The following is a 22,147-nucleotide window of genomic DNA, read 5'->3' on the forward strand; positions in this document are numbered from 1 at the left end:
AAGTGTTCATATTGGTTTCGGAACGTTTCGGAGCAACAAAACGGAGCAGTTCCATTCCGATGAAAATAGTGGAGCAAAACCGTTTCGATCTGTTTTGCTTTGTACAATTTTGACGTTCACACAGTGTTTCGGAACCGTTTCGTTTCGGAGCGAAACGGAACGTAGCGTGTGAACGTGGTCTAAGAGGACTAATATGTAGTATAGTGGGGTTGTCTAGCATAATTTAAGGGAAAAAAATAAGATCCAGCTGAAACTTTCTCCAGACCTTCTCTATAGGATGGTTATGCCTCAGGAAAAAATCCCCTAAAATCCCACTGGTGGAACATCCTTTTTTTGGGACATTTCTTTTTTTCCCAGGCAAAACCCTAAGGGCAAAATTTTTTGAAAATTTCAAACTCATTTTCAGACATTATCAAGTATACCATTCGAAAGCTCTCGAAAAACTATATATAAGAATTTTAAACGGGAATAGCCGATTTCATTACCTAACTCAAGATAATTCACGCAAAATATGAGTGTCACATTAAGCATCATGCAGATATGTACACATTGGCTGCGTTTAGACCAACTGGCATTTGTAATTTGGCATTTGCTCATGAGAGATTCGATTTTAATAGTATTTTCTGTCATGACATTTAAGGAATCGTCTTTTTAAAGTCATTACTGAAAAGGTGATTCCCTCAAGTTCAACTTTGACAGATCAAACAATGAAAAGCATGGAATTTCTCAAAAACTGCAGTCATTAAGACTGAAACTTTTTGCCGTAGGGCTAGGCCCAGGGCAAATTTTGCAAATTTTACAATCTATAGAAAGAACTGAATAAAAAACGTGCAAATACTTTCAAAAATCAAAAATGTCATTTTTTCTCTTTGTTTTGGTTCCTTTGTTTGATTTGAAATGCCAGAAAAGGGGATTCCTTTGCTCAAAATGACATTTCAAATGCCAACGAAATGCCAACACGCTGGCATCATTAGGCATTTGACAAACCGAACAATTGCGCGGAACAATAGAATTCAAAAGAATACTGCAAGCAATTACAAATGCCAGGCTGGTCTAAACGCAGCCATTGTCTTAGAGTCTCTCTGTTCGTTTATTATTTTACGACAACAGGACGACAATTCACTCTTTATTCTCTTTCACACGATTTTACACGCAAAAAAGGGCTAAATCTTTTCTCTGTGTACGTACATTCTCGTATTGGCCTTTTTGTGGTAAAAAACTGATGGAAAACAGGGAATTTCCCCACAATCTGCATTAATTTATGCAAAATTAAACACCTTTTTGACCACAAATAGGCCCATAACTTTTGATCTAGAGAAGTTTGGACTTTGGTGTAATACACTTTTTTGCTCAGTTTGAAGAGCTCTATCATGTGATATAGGTCTTTTTTTAATTTGAAGACCCCCCAAAATGAATTTCCAGGCCTTGCAATTTTGCCTGGAAACAGCTGGAAACGCAAAAAATCGCCAATTACTCGTTACTTGCATGATAATATCGTTGAAAATTGTTTTCTAGCCACTTTTTTTGATCACAGCAGCGGGACTATAAGTGGCACGCGCCGAACCGCGCGAATACGGTCGAAAAGGTGTATTAAAATGTGCTTTTGAAAAAGAAATTGAATAGTTAGGTCATAAATAACTAATAAATTATGACGATTTTAATTCAAATAAATACTGTTTTGCTTTTCCCGAACACTCTGTAGAAGGGACTACAACAAACATCATTTGGTTTTTGTAAATGAAACTAGTTAATTAACGGTTCTCTTTTACTTACAAAGTAATTTATCGCTCGCTGCTGAAAAAAATGTTAAAATTCTACAATTATAACAAAGGTGTTTTTACTAAAAAAAAAATTCTCTCTTCATCAAAATAAAATTCAAAAGTAAATTCTAAAAGAAGATAATAATACGATGTTTATTTTCTAACCTCTGGGCGTGGTCTGGATCTTAGCCTTTGATGTATAAACTTATGAACCTTTTATGGTGCGATCAGCTTTTGAGGGGACTGGTGATGAATTTACAAGGAAATGACGTCAGAAGCTTTTGTTTTAATGAGAATGTCAATACAACGACTTCAGACATTTTGACATCATTCTTCCTGGTAAACTCGAACCCAGTCTCCACACGTTTTAAAAGTTACTGGTGTATTAGTTGCTTATATCATAGATAAATTTCCGTTTAATCTTGACAACACATAGGTGAGTATCGAAAACGATTTATTGCTCTAAGATCAGATCCGTAACAGAACAGAATAATCTTCGATTTAATAACTGCAAGACTAAAAGAAAATCGATAAAGATAATAATCAAATGTCTCAATAAAATGAAAAGGAAAACCAAAAAGGTGGCCTTTATTTGTAAATTACTAATAATCTACATTATAATAAATTTTACAAATCTGAAAAAAAAGAAATTTCAAGACGGGGGGCTGTACACATCTTTGTTACTACTAATTACTACTTTATTGTTTGATATGTAATATATGATTTTTAATGTTTCTCTATTAAAAGTTCGAAAAAAAAGGAAGAGTGAAAGTGCAACTATATTACAAGAGATGTTTCTATATAATAAACAAAGAAAGAAAACATATTAATAAAAGGAAAATCAAAATAAAACAAAAAGAATTAAATGGTTGGGAATTGATTGCCTTACCATCTTAGTTTTTATTAGTTGATCAATTTCAATCATCAAAATCAAAACATACCGGATCGATCATCATTTTCCGATAAAATAATGGTTATTCCGGTTTATTTTCCGGTGACTTTGATTATGTGCGAGTAAGACTAGTATTCTGCCGCTGATACTCTACCCAACAAAATGGGAGTATAAAAAGCTCTACTGCTTGGCTAGGTAAGCTCAGCTGTATAATATTTATGATATATATCATCTACTATTTCTAGTATTGGTTAAAACCTTTCACAGTAACATTAAAATCAAGTTGTGTTATAGTCCGGGTTTTAACATTTTATGAGGTCGTTCTGTCGGGATTCCACGATTTTGTCATTTAGTGAGATATTTGTAAGTGTGCACTGTAAATCAACTTAGTGAAAGATATTACGAGCTTTCATTTTGTGAATCATTTACTCTAGTAACGCTCCAGTTTTCTATGTATTTGACAGTGGCAAATATTCGTACATGACATTTATTTGTATCCAATAGGGTAAAATACTATCTTCCATTTTGTGAATCTTTCGCTTCATGATTGACCTTTTGTCCGTTAAGTATCCGCGTGTGAGCGCAGGAATGACCTTCATCTTCAGGTTATGATCCTCCAAAACCAAGCTCTACAACTAAATATCTTTTCTACCTTGATTCGTTATATTTTTGTTTCGCTTTTTCGATTTCTTTTGGTGACGCATCCAAGAAGAGAGCTGTGAATTTGCGTAGTTGCGATGCGGCTTGTTTCGACTGTTCCAAAATGACTTCTTTTTCTTTTTGCGATTTGTTGAGTTCACGCTTTAAAGCCTCTTTTTCACGACGTTCCTATAGAAACAGAAAGAAAACGGTTATGAAATCTTGCTTGCAAGTAGAGTACGTACGTCAAACAACAGTAAGAATATTTAAGGACAGAAAGTTTCACTGAAATTTCATTTCACAAGCACGTTACTACCATCCCTAGTCTTACTTTTAATCTTTGCAATTCTTTTTGAGCCTTCTTATTTATTTAAAAATAAATAAATGCGATAAATAGTGTGAAACTTTCTACCCTCAAAAATCAAAATCTTTTGATCGTAATTACGAGTGAGTTTAAGTATGTGTGTTTTTCTGCGACAAAGACAGCTAGCTTTCTTCTTGTCTAGATCCTGACTGACTGAGGACGACAGTAAAAGTAAAAAAGCACTTTTACCGCCCTCGATTTTGCAGGCCAAAACTGTGAATTGTTCCCAAATCATTTCAGTCAGTTCCACCTTCCTGAAAAGCGCAAATACTTAAACTCACTATCAGTTATCTACACAAATCAACAGAAGAATAATAAGAAAGATCGAGCCAGAAAGAAATACTTACTATGAAACTTTTTACTTGATTCTTGAGAAAAAAATCTTCAATCTTGCTTTCTGTTAATATTTCCTTTTAAAATTTTCTCATCAGACGAACACAACTAGTACTAAAAGATGTATAAAGACCTAGGCTCAAAAATTGTCCTTAATAACGAATAAATTCTCGATGTACATTTCTCTCTACCAAGCGAGAAATACCTGAGCGACGAACTTTTAAATAAGTCATCAAAACGTGTATCTAGATAAGGCTATCACTGTGTCTCACTAACATTCTGTCAATTGGTAGTGTGAAGGTTTCGATCACAGACTTGCACCACAATGGACTTGTTCGAATACCAAGCACTTCCAGGCAGGGTGTTAGGGAAATATGGCGATAGACTCTCTACTTTCACTCATATATAAAACGTGTAGTGCTGCTATGATAATCTTACAACACCCTCGAGCATTAGGTAGTTTTTCAGTGTAAGAAAGTCGAACCCCGCGGCCAACAAAATGAAAATTCTAACTTTAACATTAGGGTTTACAAACCAAAGTAGAGAAGAACAACTGTAATGTAATTTGCTTAGCATAAACATAGTCCAATGGCCAAGTGGCAATTTTAAAGGCCACCTTGACATCGAGTACATATGGGTTTTTATTGTAGGGCGGCTAACCCTTTTGGATTTTGTGGCTTTTTTGAGAGGGAGACCACGAATAAGGCTTGTCAAATGTTGTTATGACCAAAAAACTGACGTTACCGGCAAACAGACAAACTCCTGATCTCCAAAATAGTTCAAAGATTGAACATTTTTCAAAGTTAAATCCAACGAAAATGATTGTATGTCAGTAAAAGGAATACATTTGACGCTCTCTAAATCGACGTACTACTATTCAATGCGCTCCATTATTCGATAATATTGAAAGTCACCGTCAACAAGAAGCTATCATAAACGACATTCTACTATTCGATGCGCTCCCTTATTCGACAAAAATTCTATTCCCCTTGAAAATCGAATTAGAGAGCATCAACTGTATAGAAGTTTGTAAAAGAATCACAAGTACCTTTTCCAATTCTTCTTCCATGACGGTGACCATTACATGAAGATCTTCTTTGGTGGCTACTGGTGCGTTGCCCGATGCTGCCAAGTCAAGACCACGTACTTGCAGAGGGATACATGACGCTGAAGAAAGATAGGTACAATTTTTTAGATTTTTATGAAGAAATGGACCCTTTATATAGAAGAATAAGTACAATTTTTATAAATAATTCCAATTAGTCCTTGGAGAGAAGAGGGCAAAAACATACTTAGGACGTAAGCAACAATAGTGTCCCATTAAAGCTTTATAAAGATCACTTTTGCTGCGTTGCCTTAGCTTATCAAGATCTTAAAATTTGTTGTTGAGAAATAAACCAAAAAGAAATTCAAAGTGTCTAAAAGGGAAGTTGGTAGTGTTAGGTGACCGAAAAAGGTATAAACTAGCCATAATAAGCTTCCCACAAACTTAACAAGCATGTCTCATTATACGAACCTGGGGTTCTGCGGATCATAGCAAAAATCATCTTTCGTATAAACGTCCAGACAGCTAACTATGTCTCATAAAGAACTTTTCACCGATAAAAATAACCTTGAAAAATCGATAATTTTCTATGTCATTTTTTTCCAGAAATTTCAGGTTTTATTTCACTAAAGCGATAAATTTTATTCTGTACTGCGAGTGTTTACAAATATAGGAAAAAAACAAATTTTCTTTTGCCTTCAAATTTGTAAAACAAATATTATAACACTAAAACATACAAAGTTGAAATTTGTCAGATATATTTCAAACATGGGTGAATCTCTACATGGGAGAAAAATTATGTGTAACAAATTTGTCATAGCAAAAGAAAATTCAATCTCAATTGGACCATTCAGACTCACTTAGAACATTTCCATAAATATATGATTGAATTAACATATTCAGCTAACACAGTAACACTACTTGAATTGAAACCCACGAGAATTTTAAGTCTGTCAATCGTTCTTTTCTTAGGTCTCTCGGAACTTCCAAATTGAAACGAATCAACGTGAGTAAATCAAGTCTTTAGCTTACTAGCCTTATGAAATCGATAAAAACTTGATATAAAACTGCAATTCTAGTAAAAAGAAATTGTCGAGTTTGAAGTATCAGACAAACCTTTCGTGAAATTTATGCAGAATATTAAGAAATAGAAAAATGTCAAGACTTTGAGACAACCCTTTGAGAGTAAAACAAGGTTCTGGAGATGAAAAGAGAAGCTTGAAGGTGGAAAGCTACAGATTTCAAGAAGCTTGTGGTATAGTAATCCATAAAACTGGAGACAGAGTGATACAAAAAAGTAACATTTAAAAAGTTCTTTTTCTTTTAAGATTTTCTTTCGTCCGAGATTTTAAAGTTTGAAAATACTTCTTCTCTTTACTCCACCCTCCGAAAGCAGTGACCTTCCCCTCCCCTCGTATAATACAAATAATGGAAAAAAGAATATTTATCGAAAAGAAACAGCAGAAAAAAACTTCCCAATTCTTCTTGTATTTCTACCTTTCTAAATTTGACCTTATTACATGTTTTTTTTAAAAGCATACAAAAATTCGAAAACAATCTTGGAGATGCTTAGGTCGGGGGCTTGACAAGGCTGAAAATGTTAACGTTCATATTCTTCTTATCGTTATAGGCTAGTATATATTAATATTAGCATTTGGTGTGGCTGTGGGGCTTTTATATTATTCAGCGTTATTGACTTTTCATGGTAGCAGAAAGTGGTTCAAAATGGCATCATCAGAAAGTTTTCAAAAGCCCCCAGCCTTTGGAGATGACAAACCTTATACGAGATATGTGGAAGAATTGCGTGCTTGGACTTATGTCACAAACCTTGCCAAGAAGAAGCAAGGATTAGCGGTAGCGTTGTCTCTACCAGAGGATGACAAATCCCAAATAAGAGACAAAGTATTCAATGAAGTTGATCTTGATGATCTAAAAAAAGACGATGGCGTAGAAACTTTGATAGCGTTCTTTGATACAGTGTTTAAAAAAGATGAGTTGGCGGAAGTGTACGAATATTACGTCAATTTCGATCGATATAAGAAAGTTGAAGGCGAAACAATGGATACGTACATACTTGAATTCGAGAAGCGTTACAATAAAACAAAAAAATTTAAAATGGAGTTGCCAGAAAGTGTCCTGGCATTTAAACTACTTGAGAACTCAGGGTTGCTAAATAATGATCGTCTTATGGTTCTGACAGGAGTTAATTATAATGAACACACCACGTTATATAAACAAATGAAAAACTCATTGAAAAAGTTCTTTGGACAACAAGCAAAACCCATCGCAACCGAACCATCTAAAAGCATCAAATTGGATATCCATGAATCGAACCAGGAGGAAGCTAACATCACTTTCAAACAGAAATTTCCAAATCGCGGTCGTGGCAGAGGACGAGGCAGAGGACGTTTCACCAACTACCAAAACAGACCGTTCAACAGAGGAAGAGGTCAATCCACCAGTCGCAAAACGAACCCATTGGATGGTGATGGAAACATACTCCGCTGTATGGCATGCGATTCAACATTACATTTCGTGAAAGATTGCCCTCATGCTTATGAAAATCTTGAACATTCTACATAGAGACTGAACAATTTGCTCTGTTTACGGGCCAAAATAATGATGAAATGACAGTGTTGTTAACAGAATCTACCAATGCTGCCGTTCTCGACAGTGGATGCTCGTCGACAGTTTCTGGACAAGATTGGATAGAGTGTTTTATCGACTCACTAAGTGACAGTGAAAAAAGTGAGATTATTTACAAAGATAGTGAAACTATTTACAAGTTTGGAGGTGGTGAACGACTCAAATCAAAAGGTAAAGCATTGTTGCCCTGCTACCTTGCCGGACAAAGATGCACCATTGAAACAGATATTATTGATAGTGATATTCCGATGCTTTTAAGTAAAAATGCAATGAAAAAAGCAGGAATGAAACTTGATTTGGTGAACGATAAAGCTGAAATTTACGGAAATGTTGTTAACCTACAAAGTACATCAGCAGGCCATTATTGCATCCCTTTGAGAGACACATCTATTGACATAGAATGTTGCTTTACCGGTGTCGAAAGCGATAAGGAAATTTCCGCAGTTGTCACAAAACTTCATAAGCAGTTTGCTCATCCGTCCCCGAAACGCTTAAAAGGTTTATTACGAGATGCAGGAGTTCTGTCGCCAGTTTGCTCCAAAGTGATTGATGCTATTTCAGCTGATTGTCAAATTTGTCGTAAATTTAAAGAAACTCCTGCAAGGCCAGTTGTCAGTTTACCATTAGCCACCACCTTCAATGAAGTCGTAGTGATGGATCTCAAGAAGTGGGAAGACGGTAAATACATTCTTCATTTAATCGATGCAGCTACAAGATTCACCATGTCCAGATTTATAAACGATAAAAAGCCGTCGACCATTGTAGATAAAGTCATGCTTATGTGGATCGGATCAGGATTCGGTTGTCCAGTGAAATTTCTAGCAGATAACGGTGGTGAATTTGCAAATGAAGAGTATAAGGATATGTGTGCTAACCTTAATATCGAAGTCAGAAACACTGCAGCAGAAAGTCCATGGCAAAATGGATTATGTGAACGTAACCATGCCGTTGTTGATGAATGTTTGCAAAAGGTCCTGGAAGAAAACCCAAAAATGAAACCCGATGTTGCCCTAGTATGGGCAATTCATGCAAAAAACTGTTTACAAATGAACTCTGGCTACAGTTCCTATCAGCTTTTGTTTGGACAAAATCCTAATCTTCCATCCGTGATCGTCGATAAGCCACCAGCTTTAGAGGGTACAACAACATCTGAACGTTTCTATCAACATCTTAACAGTCTACACTCAGGGAGACGTGCATTTATACAAGCTGAATCATCAGAGCGAATCAGGCGTGCATTGCGACATCAGTTACGAAGCCATAGCGAAATTTTCGAAGTCGGTGATGCTGTATACTACAAACGAGAGTCTAGCAACAAATGGAAAGGTCCTGGAAAAGTTATTGGTCAGGACGGAAAAACTATCTTTGTCCGCCATGGAAGTGTTTATGTAAGAGTTCCCAGTTGTCGAATCCTCAAAGTCGGAGAAGAATTCAACCCAAATCCAAACAGTAATCCAACCAAACGTATTAACTCCAAAGTTACAGTCCCAACAGCATGTGACAAATCGGAAATCATTGATACCGGATCTACAGAACCGATTGACAGCCCAGTGACAATTCAGTATGAAGATGATGCTCCTATACCACCCACCTCAGATCAAACACATGTAGTACCACCACCAATGCCTGCAGCTGTATCAGAAAGACAACTTTTTCCTAGACTACAGGACATTGTGCGTATTAAACAAAATAACGCTGAATGGGAAACTGCCCGTATCATCAGCAGAGGAGGTAAAGCGACAGGAAAGTTTGCATCTTGGTTCAATGTCGAAAATGTAGAAAATGGTGAACATTCATGTCTTGACTTTTCAGCGATTGAATGGGAAAATACCAGTGAAAGTGTCAATTTCAATGCTATATTTCATCCCACAAATGACCAAGAAAGAGAACTTGTCAAAGAAGCTAAAGAAAAAGAGCTTCTTAATTGGAAGTCATTTGACGTATATGAACCGGTTGAATTCGAAAAACCAACCCTTGATTTCAACAAGATGGGTAGTGACTGAGAAACAACCCAAACCTAACCTTACAGTTAAAGCTCGACTTGTAGTGAGAGGATTTGAAGAGACATCAGATATACCAAGTGACTCTCCCACAATATCCAAGGACTCTCTTCGCACATGTTTTTGCTATTGCCTCTACAAAGCAATGGCCTATCGAAATGATTGATATTAAGTCAGCGTTTTTACAAGGAGAAGACATCCATCGTGAAATCTATGTCAAACCCCCCATTGAAGCAAAAGTAGCTGAGAACCTAGTTTGGAAGCTACGAAAAGTAGTGTATGGGCTCAACGATGCATCCCGTAATTGGTATTTTACGATTCGAGAAACACTACTAAAACTTGGATGCGTACAATCAACCATCGACAAAGCACTGTTCATGTGGCGTGATTCATCTAACCAGCTTGCAGGAATGTTTATCCTACATGTTGATGACTTTTTGTATGCTGGTTCACAGACCTTCTTAAAGACTGTTGTGAAGAAGGTGTGTGAAATTTACAAAGTTGGTTCTAAGGGAACTGATATTTTCAAATACATCGGATTGGAAGTTTCGACCAACCAAAATGAAACAACTTTATCGCAATCGATCTACGTAAAGTCAATGAAGGAGATTCCAATCACGCCATCGAGAAAGTTACGAAAGAACGATAAAATGACATCCGAAGAGGAAAAACTTTTGAGAACAGCAATCGGTCAATTGAATTGGGTCGCAACACAGACACGACCAGATCTTTCATATGACGTTCTTGAACTGAGTATGATAACCAATCGAGCCACAGTAGATCATTTACTTCAAGCGAATAAAGTCATCAGAAAGTTGCAATCTGAAGCGTTACAAATCAAGTTCCCACGTCTTGGAGAACTGAGTAATCTTAAGCTAATGTTATTCAATGATGCATCGTTCGCCAATCTTCCTGACGGAACTTCCAGTACTGGTGGTCGAGTTGTTTTTCTCTTCGGCGAAGGAGATAAATGCTGTCCCATTTCCTGGTCGTCTACAAAGATTAAACGTGTCGTGAGAAGCACCCTTGCTGCAGAAACATTGTCACTTGCTGATGGTTGTGAAAGTGTTTTCGTTATCGGATGTCTCCTAACAGAATTGATTTACGGTAAATCTGATCAACAGAATCGAATCCCCATAAAGTCATTTGTCGACAACAAATCTCTGGTACAAAATGTTCACTCAACAACTATGGTATCGGAGAAAAGGCTACGCATTGAAATGGGTGTCATTTATGAAATGATACACGATAATAAAATGTCCATCAAGTGGATCGAAGCTTCGAAGCAATTAGCTGACTCCCTTACAAAACGGGGAGCGTCTTCCAGTAAATTAAATCAAGTTCTTGTTTCTGGAAGGCTACGTCCTCCATGAGAGGATGTTGTTAATGTTATTCGATATTGGTATTTGATATGTTGATTACATGGTGAGATATGTTTTGGTTTATATTGATGAGAATGGTATTTAAATAGTTATGATGATTTTGATTTATTGAAAGTTTCTGGTTCGCGATCGATTATTGATGGATATATTTGTTCCAGTTGATATTGGTTATGTTGAAAATGGACTTTTTTATACAATGACCATTGGTCTTTGGTTTTGATATTTGTTTTATTGGTGTGCTTTGCTTGGCTGGCATGATGAAATGTTTTGATAGTATATTTTATTGATCACCTCATAGACAGAGGGGAATCTGTTAACGTTCATATTCTTCTTATCGTTATAGGCTAGTATATATTAATATTAGCATTTGGTGTGGCTGTGGGGCTTTTATATTATTCAGCGTTATTGACTTTTCAGAAAATGCTTATAAGAATGCTTATATCCCAAGCAAAATTTCAAGGAAATTCCGAAAAATCCGTAAAATCCCAACCAAAAACAGCCTAAATCAGGAAAACACATTTTTCGTGGGCTCAAGGTAATGTTTAGAATGTGCTTAAATTCTTTTTCCATATCTGAGCTTAGATATGTTTATAAGTGCAATGCTTATTAAAAAAAACATGTATGACCTTCACAAAATCAAAAGATTGTACTGATAAGCTCGGACAGAAGAAAAGTAATTTTTTATCAACAAAGCGAAAAAGTTAGGCGATATATAAGTTTATTTTCAAGTCATTTCAAGTAACATATAAGGGATAAGAACAACCTGCTACAAATTTTAATTCATCTTCATCTTAAAGATGAAAAATGGAAAACTTTGAATTGGAAGTACAATAAAAATGAAGAACTAGCACTAAACATCGAAAATCCCAAATAAAAGAAGTCAATTTGGAAGTCACAGATTCCATTAATACACTTTTTTATAAGAACCAATTGAATTTTGCTGAGGCTCGGCTGTTCTTATTTTTTGACACTTTGAGCCCCAAATTGTTCTTATTTATAGGGTGTAATTGAGGTATTTTTTAGGCGTTGTACCCAATTTTTACTACTTTGACCCCTTAATCCCTTGACATTGACTAATTTCAGGATCATTGTTCTTAAATTGTTTTTATACTTTGGCAATTTTGAGCCTTATTGTTCTTATAAAAGAAAAAAGTGTAGTAAATTTTTCTTATTAGATACATCAGACACCACCCCGCAAATCAGATAGAGATTTGAGCTCACCTCTGTATCCCACCACCTTATTCAATTATATTTATATAAAAATCAAGTGAAACGAAAAAGACTCCAAACAATCATTTCACGTTCCTTTGAAATTATTGTTGGTGTCTATATGCCTTCGAAAACAAAATTGTCCATGCCGTTATTTTATTTGCCAAGCAAATTTCTAGCTCTATAGAAACACAAGTTAAACTTTACAAGGATTGAATTCAATAAACTCCAACAGTCAAAAGGCAAACGTTTTTTATAAGAGCAAACTATATAAGAGCTTAAGGCTTCGGTGGCCAAAATCTTAAGAACAAGTTAAGAACATCTTAAGGCTTCAAAAGTTTTGGATGTTTTACAAAAAAAAAACGTGGAAGTGCTTGATTCTATAAGAACAAGTTTTTACAAGAGTATTAGCCTCGCTTTGATAACGTTTAGAGAACAACCGAAAATCGAGAAATAACACCAAGAATGACATCTCAGCTTCAAATTTCAGAAATTACTAAGAAAATGCTGGTGTTAAGCCTCTTACAGGTCATAATTAAGCATATTGAAAATATTTAGAATCACGAAAAAATAAGATCAGCTGAGCCTCAACCAAAATCAACTGGTTTATATAAAAAATGCGTTTAATCACTTATGAATTAGCCGTTTTAGCAACTTTTTAGGAGTGCAAGAAATACAACCATATTTAAACTTAACACCAAATATTTAAGACATTTTTGAAAACATCATCGGGTAGCTAAGCTTATAACTTTTTTATCTGTCCAGTTATGTAAACACAATCTCGGGGAAAAGAATTCTAAACACGTTAACTGTTATCATAGCAATGTTATCTGATGTTTTGCTCAATTTACTGTAATTCTTAACTTATCTACCCAGATCTACACAATAAAAATCCATAAATTTTCTTCCTAAAAAAAAAAGAACCTTTTTAATATTTGAAAAAGATCTTCCTTAGCTTCTAATTTTCTCATTCCAACATCTGTCCAGCTTGAATATGAGATCGTTTCCACGCCCTTTTAACATCAACTGATAAACGTTGCATGGACGTTGAAACGACTTAAAGCGTTGTCTTACGATTTATCTGAGCAGTTCCGGCAAAATTTTACGAATCTATTCTTTCTATTACGAATGGTTGTATTAGTAGGAACCTCGAACAAGAAATCAAACTTCACACCATCAGAGTAGACTACGACAAATTTAAAATAAAAAAAGAAATTTGACCCTCGATATGATAGAGATGAAGACGAGACGAGCTTTTATGATTCTGCAAAATGATTATGATTATACACCCTCGCATAAGATAAAAGAAGATCTACTTGTATAAAGCAATGTCTACACTTGGCTGACCACAGAATGGGCTATTCCAGAAAAGATCTATACCCCCCACGTTGAGGAGGTGTGACGTCAAGGGGGAGGGGGTCTGGAAAATTGAAAAATCCAGGGGGTTCCCTTAAAAACAAAGAAAATACACGGGGGTCAATGAAAATGTGTGAAAATCCAGGGGGGTTTCCTGAATTTTCGACAAAAATCCAAGGTGATTGCTAAAATTGGCTTGAAAATCCATGAGGGTCATGAATATTTTGGCTAAAAACCCAGGAGGGTCTGGCCTTCCAAAAATGACCTCCTCAACATGGGGGTAATTTTTTTCTTCTGAAATAGCCTAATATGTGATCTGAGAGGTAATGAACTCAACTTATAGTTTACAAAATAAAAAGTTACTGTCTATTGTTCCTGACACATACACCAAAATACTGAACGCAAGTAAGGGCACAGCCTAAACCGTACAACTTCCATTCAACCCCCCTCCCCAACAACTTTCTTATCTGATATTCTGAGGACGCCCATGTTAAAGGACTAAAGAAGCTGGCCAATTTACAATTCGTGAGAACTGTTGTCTGCCAGTTGAAATTCCCTCAGCTAAATCTTTCAGATTTGAAAGTTTTCCCGATCTACAGTTGGGGTTCGGATGAAATTTTCCACACCGGGTGCCAAAAAACTACCTCCCTGAAAATCCTACAAAGCGAACGTGATCGTAAAGCCCATACTCCCACAAGCACAAAATCATTTAAATATCGTGTTTACAACCTAAGAATTTCGACAACAAATATTTGACAAAGTGGAAGGTCAGTATGTTCATTGGGATTAACACCTCTAGAGGTCATGTACTTTTAGAGAGAACGGTTGTCATAGTTGTTTCTTAATAAATGACATCATTTTGGGTGCGAATTAAAACGAAAGATCAATATTGACGGAGAAGTAAAATATAAAAAACAAAATACTAGGTTTTGACTCTAAACTAAACATCAACGAGACGTTAAAAGTTAGTTTTCTTCTAAAGGAAAAGGAATGTCATTTTTATAAGTGACTAAAGTAATGTTTTATCAGAAACTTGAGAAATTTGAGATCTAAAGTCTAATAATGATTATGGTAAATCAGTTTCAAATTACTGTGCAATGTGCCCCTTTGAAGTGGTCGCTTGAAACTTGAAGCTTGAAACCAATCATAAAATGGTCTTATGAAAAAAAGGTTTTCACTTATTCTAGATAAAAATAAAAAATAATCTTGAGGGAAAATTTACTCGGAAAGAATTTCATATTTATTTACCAAGTGTTATTTTTGGCAGAGGCACCTCACCTCAACAAAAGCGCTAAAATTAAGACAAATACAAATTTTAGCAATCTTTGAGAGCCTCAAAATTTATTCAAAATGCGACGACTTATTTGCATCAACGAATGACCATTCCATCAAAAGAATGCGAATTAGATTCGCAAACCACTTCCGCTTCGAAGCAAATTTTAGTGGTGCAGTAGCGTAGCCAAGAGGGGCACAAAATTTGTGTAGGAGAGCAGATTTTTATGACACTGTAATCATTTTTAATATTACGAATAGACAATTGCTGTGTCATAAAAATCTACTCTCCTACACAAATTTTGCGTCCCTCTTGTTTACGCTACTGTGTTGTGACCCTTCACATTTAACTTTATCACCAAATTGAATAAAAAGTAAATTTTAGACCCATGCAACATAATATCCTTCCTGACTGAATTTTTAATAACGTCAGAGATACCCGCCTCGAAATTTGCTTTGCGTAAGATGCGGCCGATTCGCACATCCTTATAACATAACAAAACAAATTAGAGGGATGCTAGCAGCTAATATAGACTACAATCATGGCCAAAATATTTGAGAATAAGGGGATTTTCCTGCGAAATTTTAAACACCACAAGCGCGTTAAACTACAGTTTGAAAGTGGATTTTTAGCTCTGAATTTTAACATGAGACAGAAGACTTAAGAGGGTCTTAGGATCTCCAATAAGGCTTGGAACATAGCCTAGAAACCACCGAACCCCTCCAAATCGTCCAAATATTCAATGAAATAAAGTAGAAATGCTAAAATAGCAATTCTCGCTTTTAAATTCTGAAAAACGTTTAAATACACTAAAATCTCAAAAATATTCAGGGGGGGTCATGCAGTTGGTACCCGGCACTGTAATATTCGACCATGATTGAAGCAGCCTAATGTAGACGGTTTCCACTTTTTTAATCAAATAGTGTTACCAAACTTTTCAAAAGCAAAGTGTAAATCGACAACCAAACACAGTAAACCATTGAACAAACAACTATGTGCTTATGAATTTTATAGACGAGAAAGTTCACGATAAAAAAAATGAACAAGCAATTTCCTTTGAAAAACATTAAAAAACGAAACTATGAACAGGTCTTGAAAATTGACGAGCCTGATGACAAAATCCACTTAAACATACACACCAATAAAACCTACACACTCGAAAATGACGTATCTCATGATATAATGCGTGACGTATCGCTCGATTAGAGGTGCAGTCAGGAATAAAGTTTTGCATCTTACTCAATGGAATTTCAGACCAAAACGAAACAAATCCAATTAATTTCAAAACCAGGTATCTCTAATGTCTCCAATTTGCAGCTCTCATGAGGGGATATCAATATAAAAAGGTAAATCAAATGTCCATTCTTTTATTATTTACGAAAAAGATTTCTTATAACATAGCTATGCTTCGAACTAAACTATCACTTAATCAAAGTGATTGGCAATATAATAAATCTTTTTTTCAGCAATCATATCATATCATGCATCATTTTAAAACTCAAAGTGACTTTGCTGATAAACTATTTATAACAATATCTTTTCTGGAAAGCTTATAAACTCAATAAATTAGTTCACTGATCTTAATCGTTCAATAGTTTCCATGAAAATCGTTTCTTTCAACAGTCAAACATAAAAAATAAGAAAAACGTAAGAACAGTCTTTCAGAGCCTGGGACTTCAAGAGGATCAACGATCAAATTATTAAGATTTGTGTGTTAATTAGGCTCAAAGCATGTCAATTTTGCTCTGAAAATAAAAAAAGTTTAGCCTCGAAATAGCAACTGGTTCATAATCTTTTTATAAACCAGTTGTTATTTCGAGGCTAAACTAGTTTTTATTTTGAGGGCAAAATTGACATGTTTTGAGCCTAAAAAAGAGCGTGCACAAACGGAAAACAAAATTGAGCGAGATGATTATTTTTGCTAACATCCTAAATCCCAAAGAATCTTTAAACTGATAGTTGCTAATAATGCAAAAAAGTTTATCTTAAAAATTGTCAAATGAAGAATCAAGCTAACATTCTATAAAAAGAAATATATTTTCCAAACACTTTAATACCTCCCCTTCACTGATGTATTCTATTGCGAGAAAAATACTACAAATAATTATCTAAGCTTGACATCAATTTAGACACACTAAGAAACGCCTCGTGAAACGCACCATGTTTAAACATACTGTTTATCATATAGTCTACAAACGCGTTTAGACTATGATTTTCAATAACAAAGTCTTCATAGAAAGGTTGTGTTATGCAATACATTCAGTTTGGAAAATCTTATAGAGTGACAAATACAGCCATTTTGCAGTCAACTCTCGCTTAATTCGAACTCATTATCATTCCCCTTTGAAGAAAATTTTAGTAAAACGCTTTTTGATTAAAATTTCTCTATAATTCGAACAAATTAGATTCTTCCTTTCGAGTTCGAATTAGAGAGATTAGTAGATATAGTAGAGTTTAGATATTGGCACTGACAACTTAAAACACTGAAGTTCAGTATCCTTTAGTGCTTTAAAATTTCGAGTTTCGAGGGTTCCAGCAAACAGATTCCGTGAGTTGCCGGATCGTTCCCCGACGGATGTTTCTCCGACCGAGTATTCCCCGAGGGTTCATTCAGGGAAACGTCTTGTCGGAGAAAGTATCATCGGGAAAACGTCCGTCAGGAGAGTTTCTGTAATGCTTCCGTGTTAATGCTTCCGTGTATACTAATAGCAAGAATCATCAAAGTCGCACACAACATCATCGCAGCCTTTAGTAACCCAAGAAGTCCAAATGACCTGAGAGACAACAAACTATAAAAAGTATCAATTTAATTTCCAATGGAGCCGACTTCACCTCAATCTAAGGCTTATTCTATAATAACAAACCCAGATCAGAGTAAATCCATTAAAATCTCTTAAAAATCTACAACGTTATGAATAGACGTCAGCAAAAGGATCGAAAACTTATTTCTGTCTTTTAATCTTATATAAGTGCAAAAAGCTCAGATATTATACTGATTCTTGAGAATTGAACATAGTAATAAAAACAACAGCCACGATAGAATGTGTGATGATAGATGAAGCCTTTAATAGATGGGGATTAACGTTTGACACAACAGGCAAGAAAGGTTGAGAAATTTTGAAAACTTGAAAAGATCCAGTGACCACTGCCAAGGTCACTGGACTATCAAACAAAATATACACCAAAGATATCAGCTGTTTCAAAAATTTCTTTCTGCTAATGGAAAAGAAAAGTTGATTTCCAAAGACTTTGAAATGACATGGTAATAATACTTATATGAATTTTGAGGGCAAAGGCGGGCTATATCAAAAGGATGAGCAAACCAAAAAATCAAAGTCAAGCATATCACATTACGAGAGTGTTCAGAAAGAAACTGACTTAGCCGTGGTATTCAAACAAATAATATTTGTACAATGTCCAACTGCAAAATGAAACCAACACCCAGCCCCCACCCCATTCTGTCAAAAAATTATAGCGAGGTAGACCAGCTTAAGAGCAATCCTCGATGGATCAAAATTCTAGTATCATAATCGTGTTATGAGAGAAATCTGGATAAACTTGAAAAAACGAAGAATGAAAACTTACTGCTTTTTGATCGCAGATGTTTCTGGTGTTCTGGACTTTGAGCGTGAGATCTCCGACGCTTACTGCGACCGGGTAGTGAATTGGTATACCGACTTGCTGGTTCCCGACTCAACGGACGTGGCAGGTCTGCGGGTAGAGGCGAGAGTTGGTCTTCTATGGAAGTTTCAGTGATGATTTGTTCCTCGACAACGAAAATTTCTTCTTGTTGATTCGGTAGAGATTTAGATCGTTTTTCTTTCCTCTTGTGCTCATCCTTGGAGAGGACTAGAGCTTTCGGTTTAGTGCTTTGCTTTTTCATACTGTTACTGTTACTGACATTTTGACGTATATTCGCACTAGGCTCGACTCGTTTTGAAGAGGGCGGTGACCACGGTCTAGCGGATGTTAATGTGATTTTAGCCTCGGAGCGTCGCTTCGTTTGATCAACGTTCCCAGTGCTTTTGGATTCAAGTCCAGTAAGTGGTCGAGAGGCTGCTGTGAAATCTTGTGATTTGGAGCGCGTCTCGCGTCCGACCAGGTAGCGCGCTTGTGGCGGACGCGGACGAGCGGGAACTTTAGATGTCTCCTCGCTCTGATCGGAACTGTAAAACGGGCCGGAATTCCGATGTTTGTTTTTTTCCGGCATAGATGATAGTGAATAATGAAAATCAGAAATGGCTGCTTCGAGGCTTTGTTCTGCTTCACTTTTGTTTGATGCTATGCTACAAGTCTCTGGGTCGTCATTTCGATTTTTCAGTTGGATTCGAATTCCGTTGCTTTTACGACGTGCATCTGGTGAGCTGTCCTCGTCTGCGCTCGAATCCGTTGAAGGTGGTTCGAAATTACGAGATCTTCGTTTGAAGTTACGACGTCGTTTTCGTTTTTCCGAGTCTCGAGCTTGAGCGTCGGTTTTCGGTGATTTTAAAGCGAACGCTGATTCAAGTTTGGCGAAAGTGTCAGTTAAGGAATCGTCTAAGATAACCTTTGAGGTTCCTGACTGATGGGTGGGCGTTTGGTGATCTCTTGTAGATTGTTTATTTCGTGCTGCCGAGCCTACCGCTTTCACAAGGGCGCTATCGCGGGCGCTCAGCTTGGGTGAGTGTTGAATACGGTTGACTTTTGGAAAAACATCCTTCTCTTTGACTTTCTCATCTTCTTTGATGGACGTTGATTTTGAGAGGTCAGCCGCTCCGCCCGGGGTGGTAGATTGATGCTGATGAGAGAAGCGTTGTGACAGTTTTGAATGTTCATTACTCGGGGCGTTAGTGTGATCAACAGAGTGTGTTTTTCGTGATATAACAATGTCACGAGGAACTGGTGAATTACGCCCGTAGCTCCGTTCGTGAATAATTTCTGCAGCTTCGCGTACTTTTGTTTTCACAAGACTTCCTTTGCGGTTTGGACCATCTGAATCACTGATAATAGCCTCACGGCTACTACTCATTTTCTTGTCTAAAATTCCACTGTCTGAGAAACTTCCACTGTTCGCGCTATCCGCTGATTTCTTCTCTTCCGTAGGTTTAACTTGTGTCACGTGACCTTCTTTAGCGTGAATCTCAAACGTGATTGGTTCAGCGTTTCCGTATGACCGTCCTTTGGTAGGTGACGTAGGCGTGATATAGACGCTTGTTTCTTGGCGGGAAGAACGGGGGTTTCGCATAGCCTGCTCCATAGATTCGTTACGTTTCTTGAAACTACGACGTTCTGATTGAGGTGACGTGCGTGGAGATTGGCTGAATTTTAACGGCTTGAACCTGTTTGATGACTCGTGCCCGTCGCTTGAGCTTGCGTATTGATGAATCGGCGTCGATTGAACTTCACTAGTTTGTCGTGACGGAATTTTGATAGAGGAGCGGTTTGAGGATGGAGCGTGGTCGTCGCTACTTTCTTGCGACAAAACACCCGTGATTTGAAAGTCGTTCTCTTCGTCAAAAGATGGCGACGACAAACCTGCCGTTTTCGAGGGCCGGAAAAAGGGACTTGAACTGTTAGCTAACGATTTGTAGAATTTGGCATCGATTGATTTTCGAGTGTCTGTAAGCTGTCTTTCCAGCTCTCCTAGCTCGTGGTCGAAACTACCCACTGGACTGAGCGCTTTCTCTGGTGTCCTTATGGTAACAGTAGGCGTTGGTTTGGGCTTACTTGATGAATAAGGCGAAGAAAGCTCACTGAAATCAGACGCTGAACGCGATGTGAGAAATCTCTCTTGACCAACTTTGCCGGGTGGTGGGCGTTTAGCAGGTGTAGCTGATAGGCGGGTTGATTTGGAAATAGGTTTGGGAGGAGTTGGTTCGACCGAGGCATCTGACGTGTAAGGTGTGCTGGAAATGCTCTCCTTTCTCAGTGGAGCCCTGAAATTGCATGGATAATAAAAGTGTATCAAAATCAATATAAATTATGTAATCTAGTGTATGCGCAGAAGTTAAAGAACCCGCTGATACAAGCAAAAGTGCAGTTTTAGCCACAAAATAACGAACTGAAAGCACCATAAAAGTTAAATTAAGAATGGCTCGGGATGCAAACCGTAGGAAATAGTAGAATCTCGCTAATTGGTGCTTCTGTTATTCGAATCTTTCTATGATTCAAACTAATTCCTCGCCCTCGTAAATGTTTTTCTATGATTCGAATATCTCACTGTAATCCAAAGAAATTGGAAATTTCCTGCTCGAGATCGAATAAGCGAGAATTAACTGTACTTAATATAATCTTGAATTTGCGCAAGCTGCTCATCGCTCTTCTAAATGAATGATGCCTTGAAACACAAGGTGTTAGCCAAGGTGTCCATTAAGGTGTTAGAGAATTCCGACATTGATGACTCACTATTAAGAAGAAATTACAAGCACTTACTCGTCGTGAGAGAACGATCGAACTTTAGGCGCCCTCGGTTGTCGGTTTTGCGGTGGAGTGTAATCATTCCTGAATCCTTCGTTCTGCGAGTCTGTACTCGGTGTAACGCAGTCTTTATCAGAAGAAGCACCACTGTGGAGAGCCTCCTCGTCGCTATAACACTCCTCCTCGGCTTCTTCGTCGTCTAGGTGATTGCTTGCTGACATGCTCATAGAGTAGATGGACGTCATACTGGAATAACGACGCATCGTGCGCACCGCTTTGTAACTGATGAAAGAAAAGTAGAACGAATTTTGAAGCATGATTATATTTTTTTGACAGTATATATGGTGCTAAATCATTTCAGAAGGAAGCATAGCTATACTATAATTCCGTACAGTTATAAAAATATCAGTCCCTTTTTATGTTTCATGTTTATTTAGTTATTTTCAACACTAGCTTTCATTGAGGTCAGATCTCTGATCTTCACCATATATATAATATTTGACACTAACACGAATAATTTGAAAGTGATTAAATTATCCGTACATAATTTTATGGAAAATATAATTTACACAGAAAATTAGCGCAAATTCTTGAAACTTTAGTGAACTGAAACAGACGGAAAAGCCTCTTTGTATACTCATCACTTTACTGAGATAGAAATCTGTCTGTGGCGGAATAATCTTTGAAACTGAGCAGAGATAATAGGAAGCTTACTTTCTGGGCTCTCCATTTAGCGCTGGTGGTAGGACAACTATACGGACAGCACCCGGTCGTTTCAACATTAAGATCATTCGATCATGTGACATGTTACCAACGCAAAGCCCGCTGATCTAAGGGTCGAAAAGAAAAGTA

At 36.8% G+C, this 22,147-nt stretch overlaps 2 protein-coding genes across 3 annotated transcripts in view; both read right to left on the reverse strand.

Moving 5' to 3' along the window:
- LOC136803432 (nuclear pore complex protein Nup155-like) overlaps positions 1 to 22,147 on the reverse strand; it is a 158,958-nt gene that overhangs the window by 56,991 nt on the left and 79,820 nt on the right. The window lies entirely within an intron of this gene.
- The window catches only part of LOC136803427 (signal-induced proliferation-associated 1-like protein 1), a 37,293-nt gene continuing 17,458 nt past the window's right edge, over positions 2,313 to 22,147 (reverse strand). For both annotated transcript variants that reach the window (XM_067060147.1, XM_067060146.1), the window contains exons 16-20: positions 22,010 to 22,125; positions 21,311 to 21,577; positions 18,485 to 20,814; positions 5,037 to 5,155; positions 2,313 to 3,480 (exon numbers count right to left, since the gene is read on the reverse strand). In XM_067060147.1, coding sequence (XP_066916248.1) covers positions 3,301 to 3,480; positions 5,037 to 5,155; positions 18,485 to 20,814; positions 21,311 to 21,577; positions 22,010 to 22,125 — 3,012 coding nt within the window. In that variant the 3' untranslated portion in view covers positions 2,313 to 3,300. The remainder of the gene's footprint in view (positions 3,481 to 5,036; positions 5,156 to 18,484; positions 20,815 to 21,310; positions 21,578 to 22,009; positions 22,126 to 22,147) is intronic.

Source organism: Clytia hemisphaerica, unplaced genomic scaffold (assembly GCF_902728285.1).
Source record: "Clytia hemisphaerica strain Z4C2 unplaced genomic scaffold, Clytia hemisphaerica genome assembly, whole genome shotgun sequence".
Taxonomy (NCBI): domain Eukaryota; kingdom Metazoa; phylum Cnidaria; class Hydrozoa; order Leptothecata; family Clytiidae; genus Clytia; species Clytia hemisphaerica.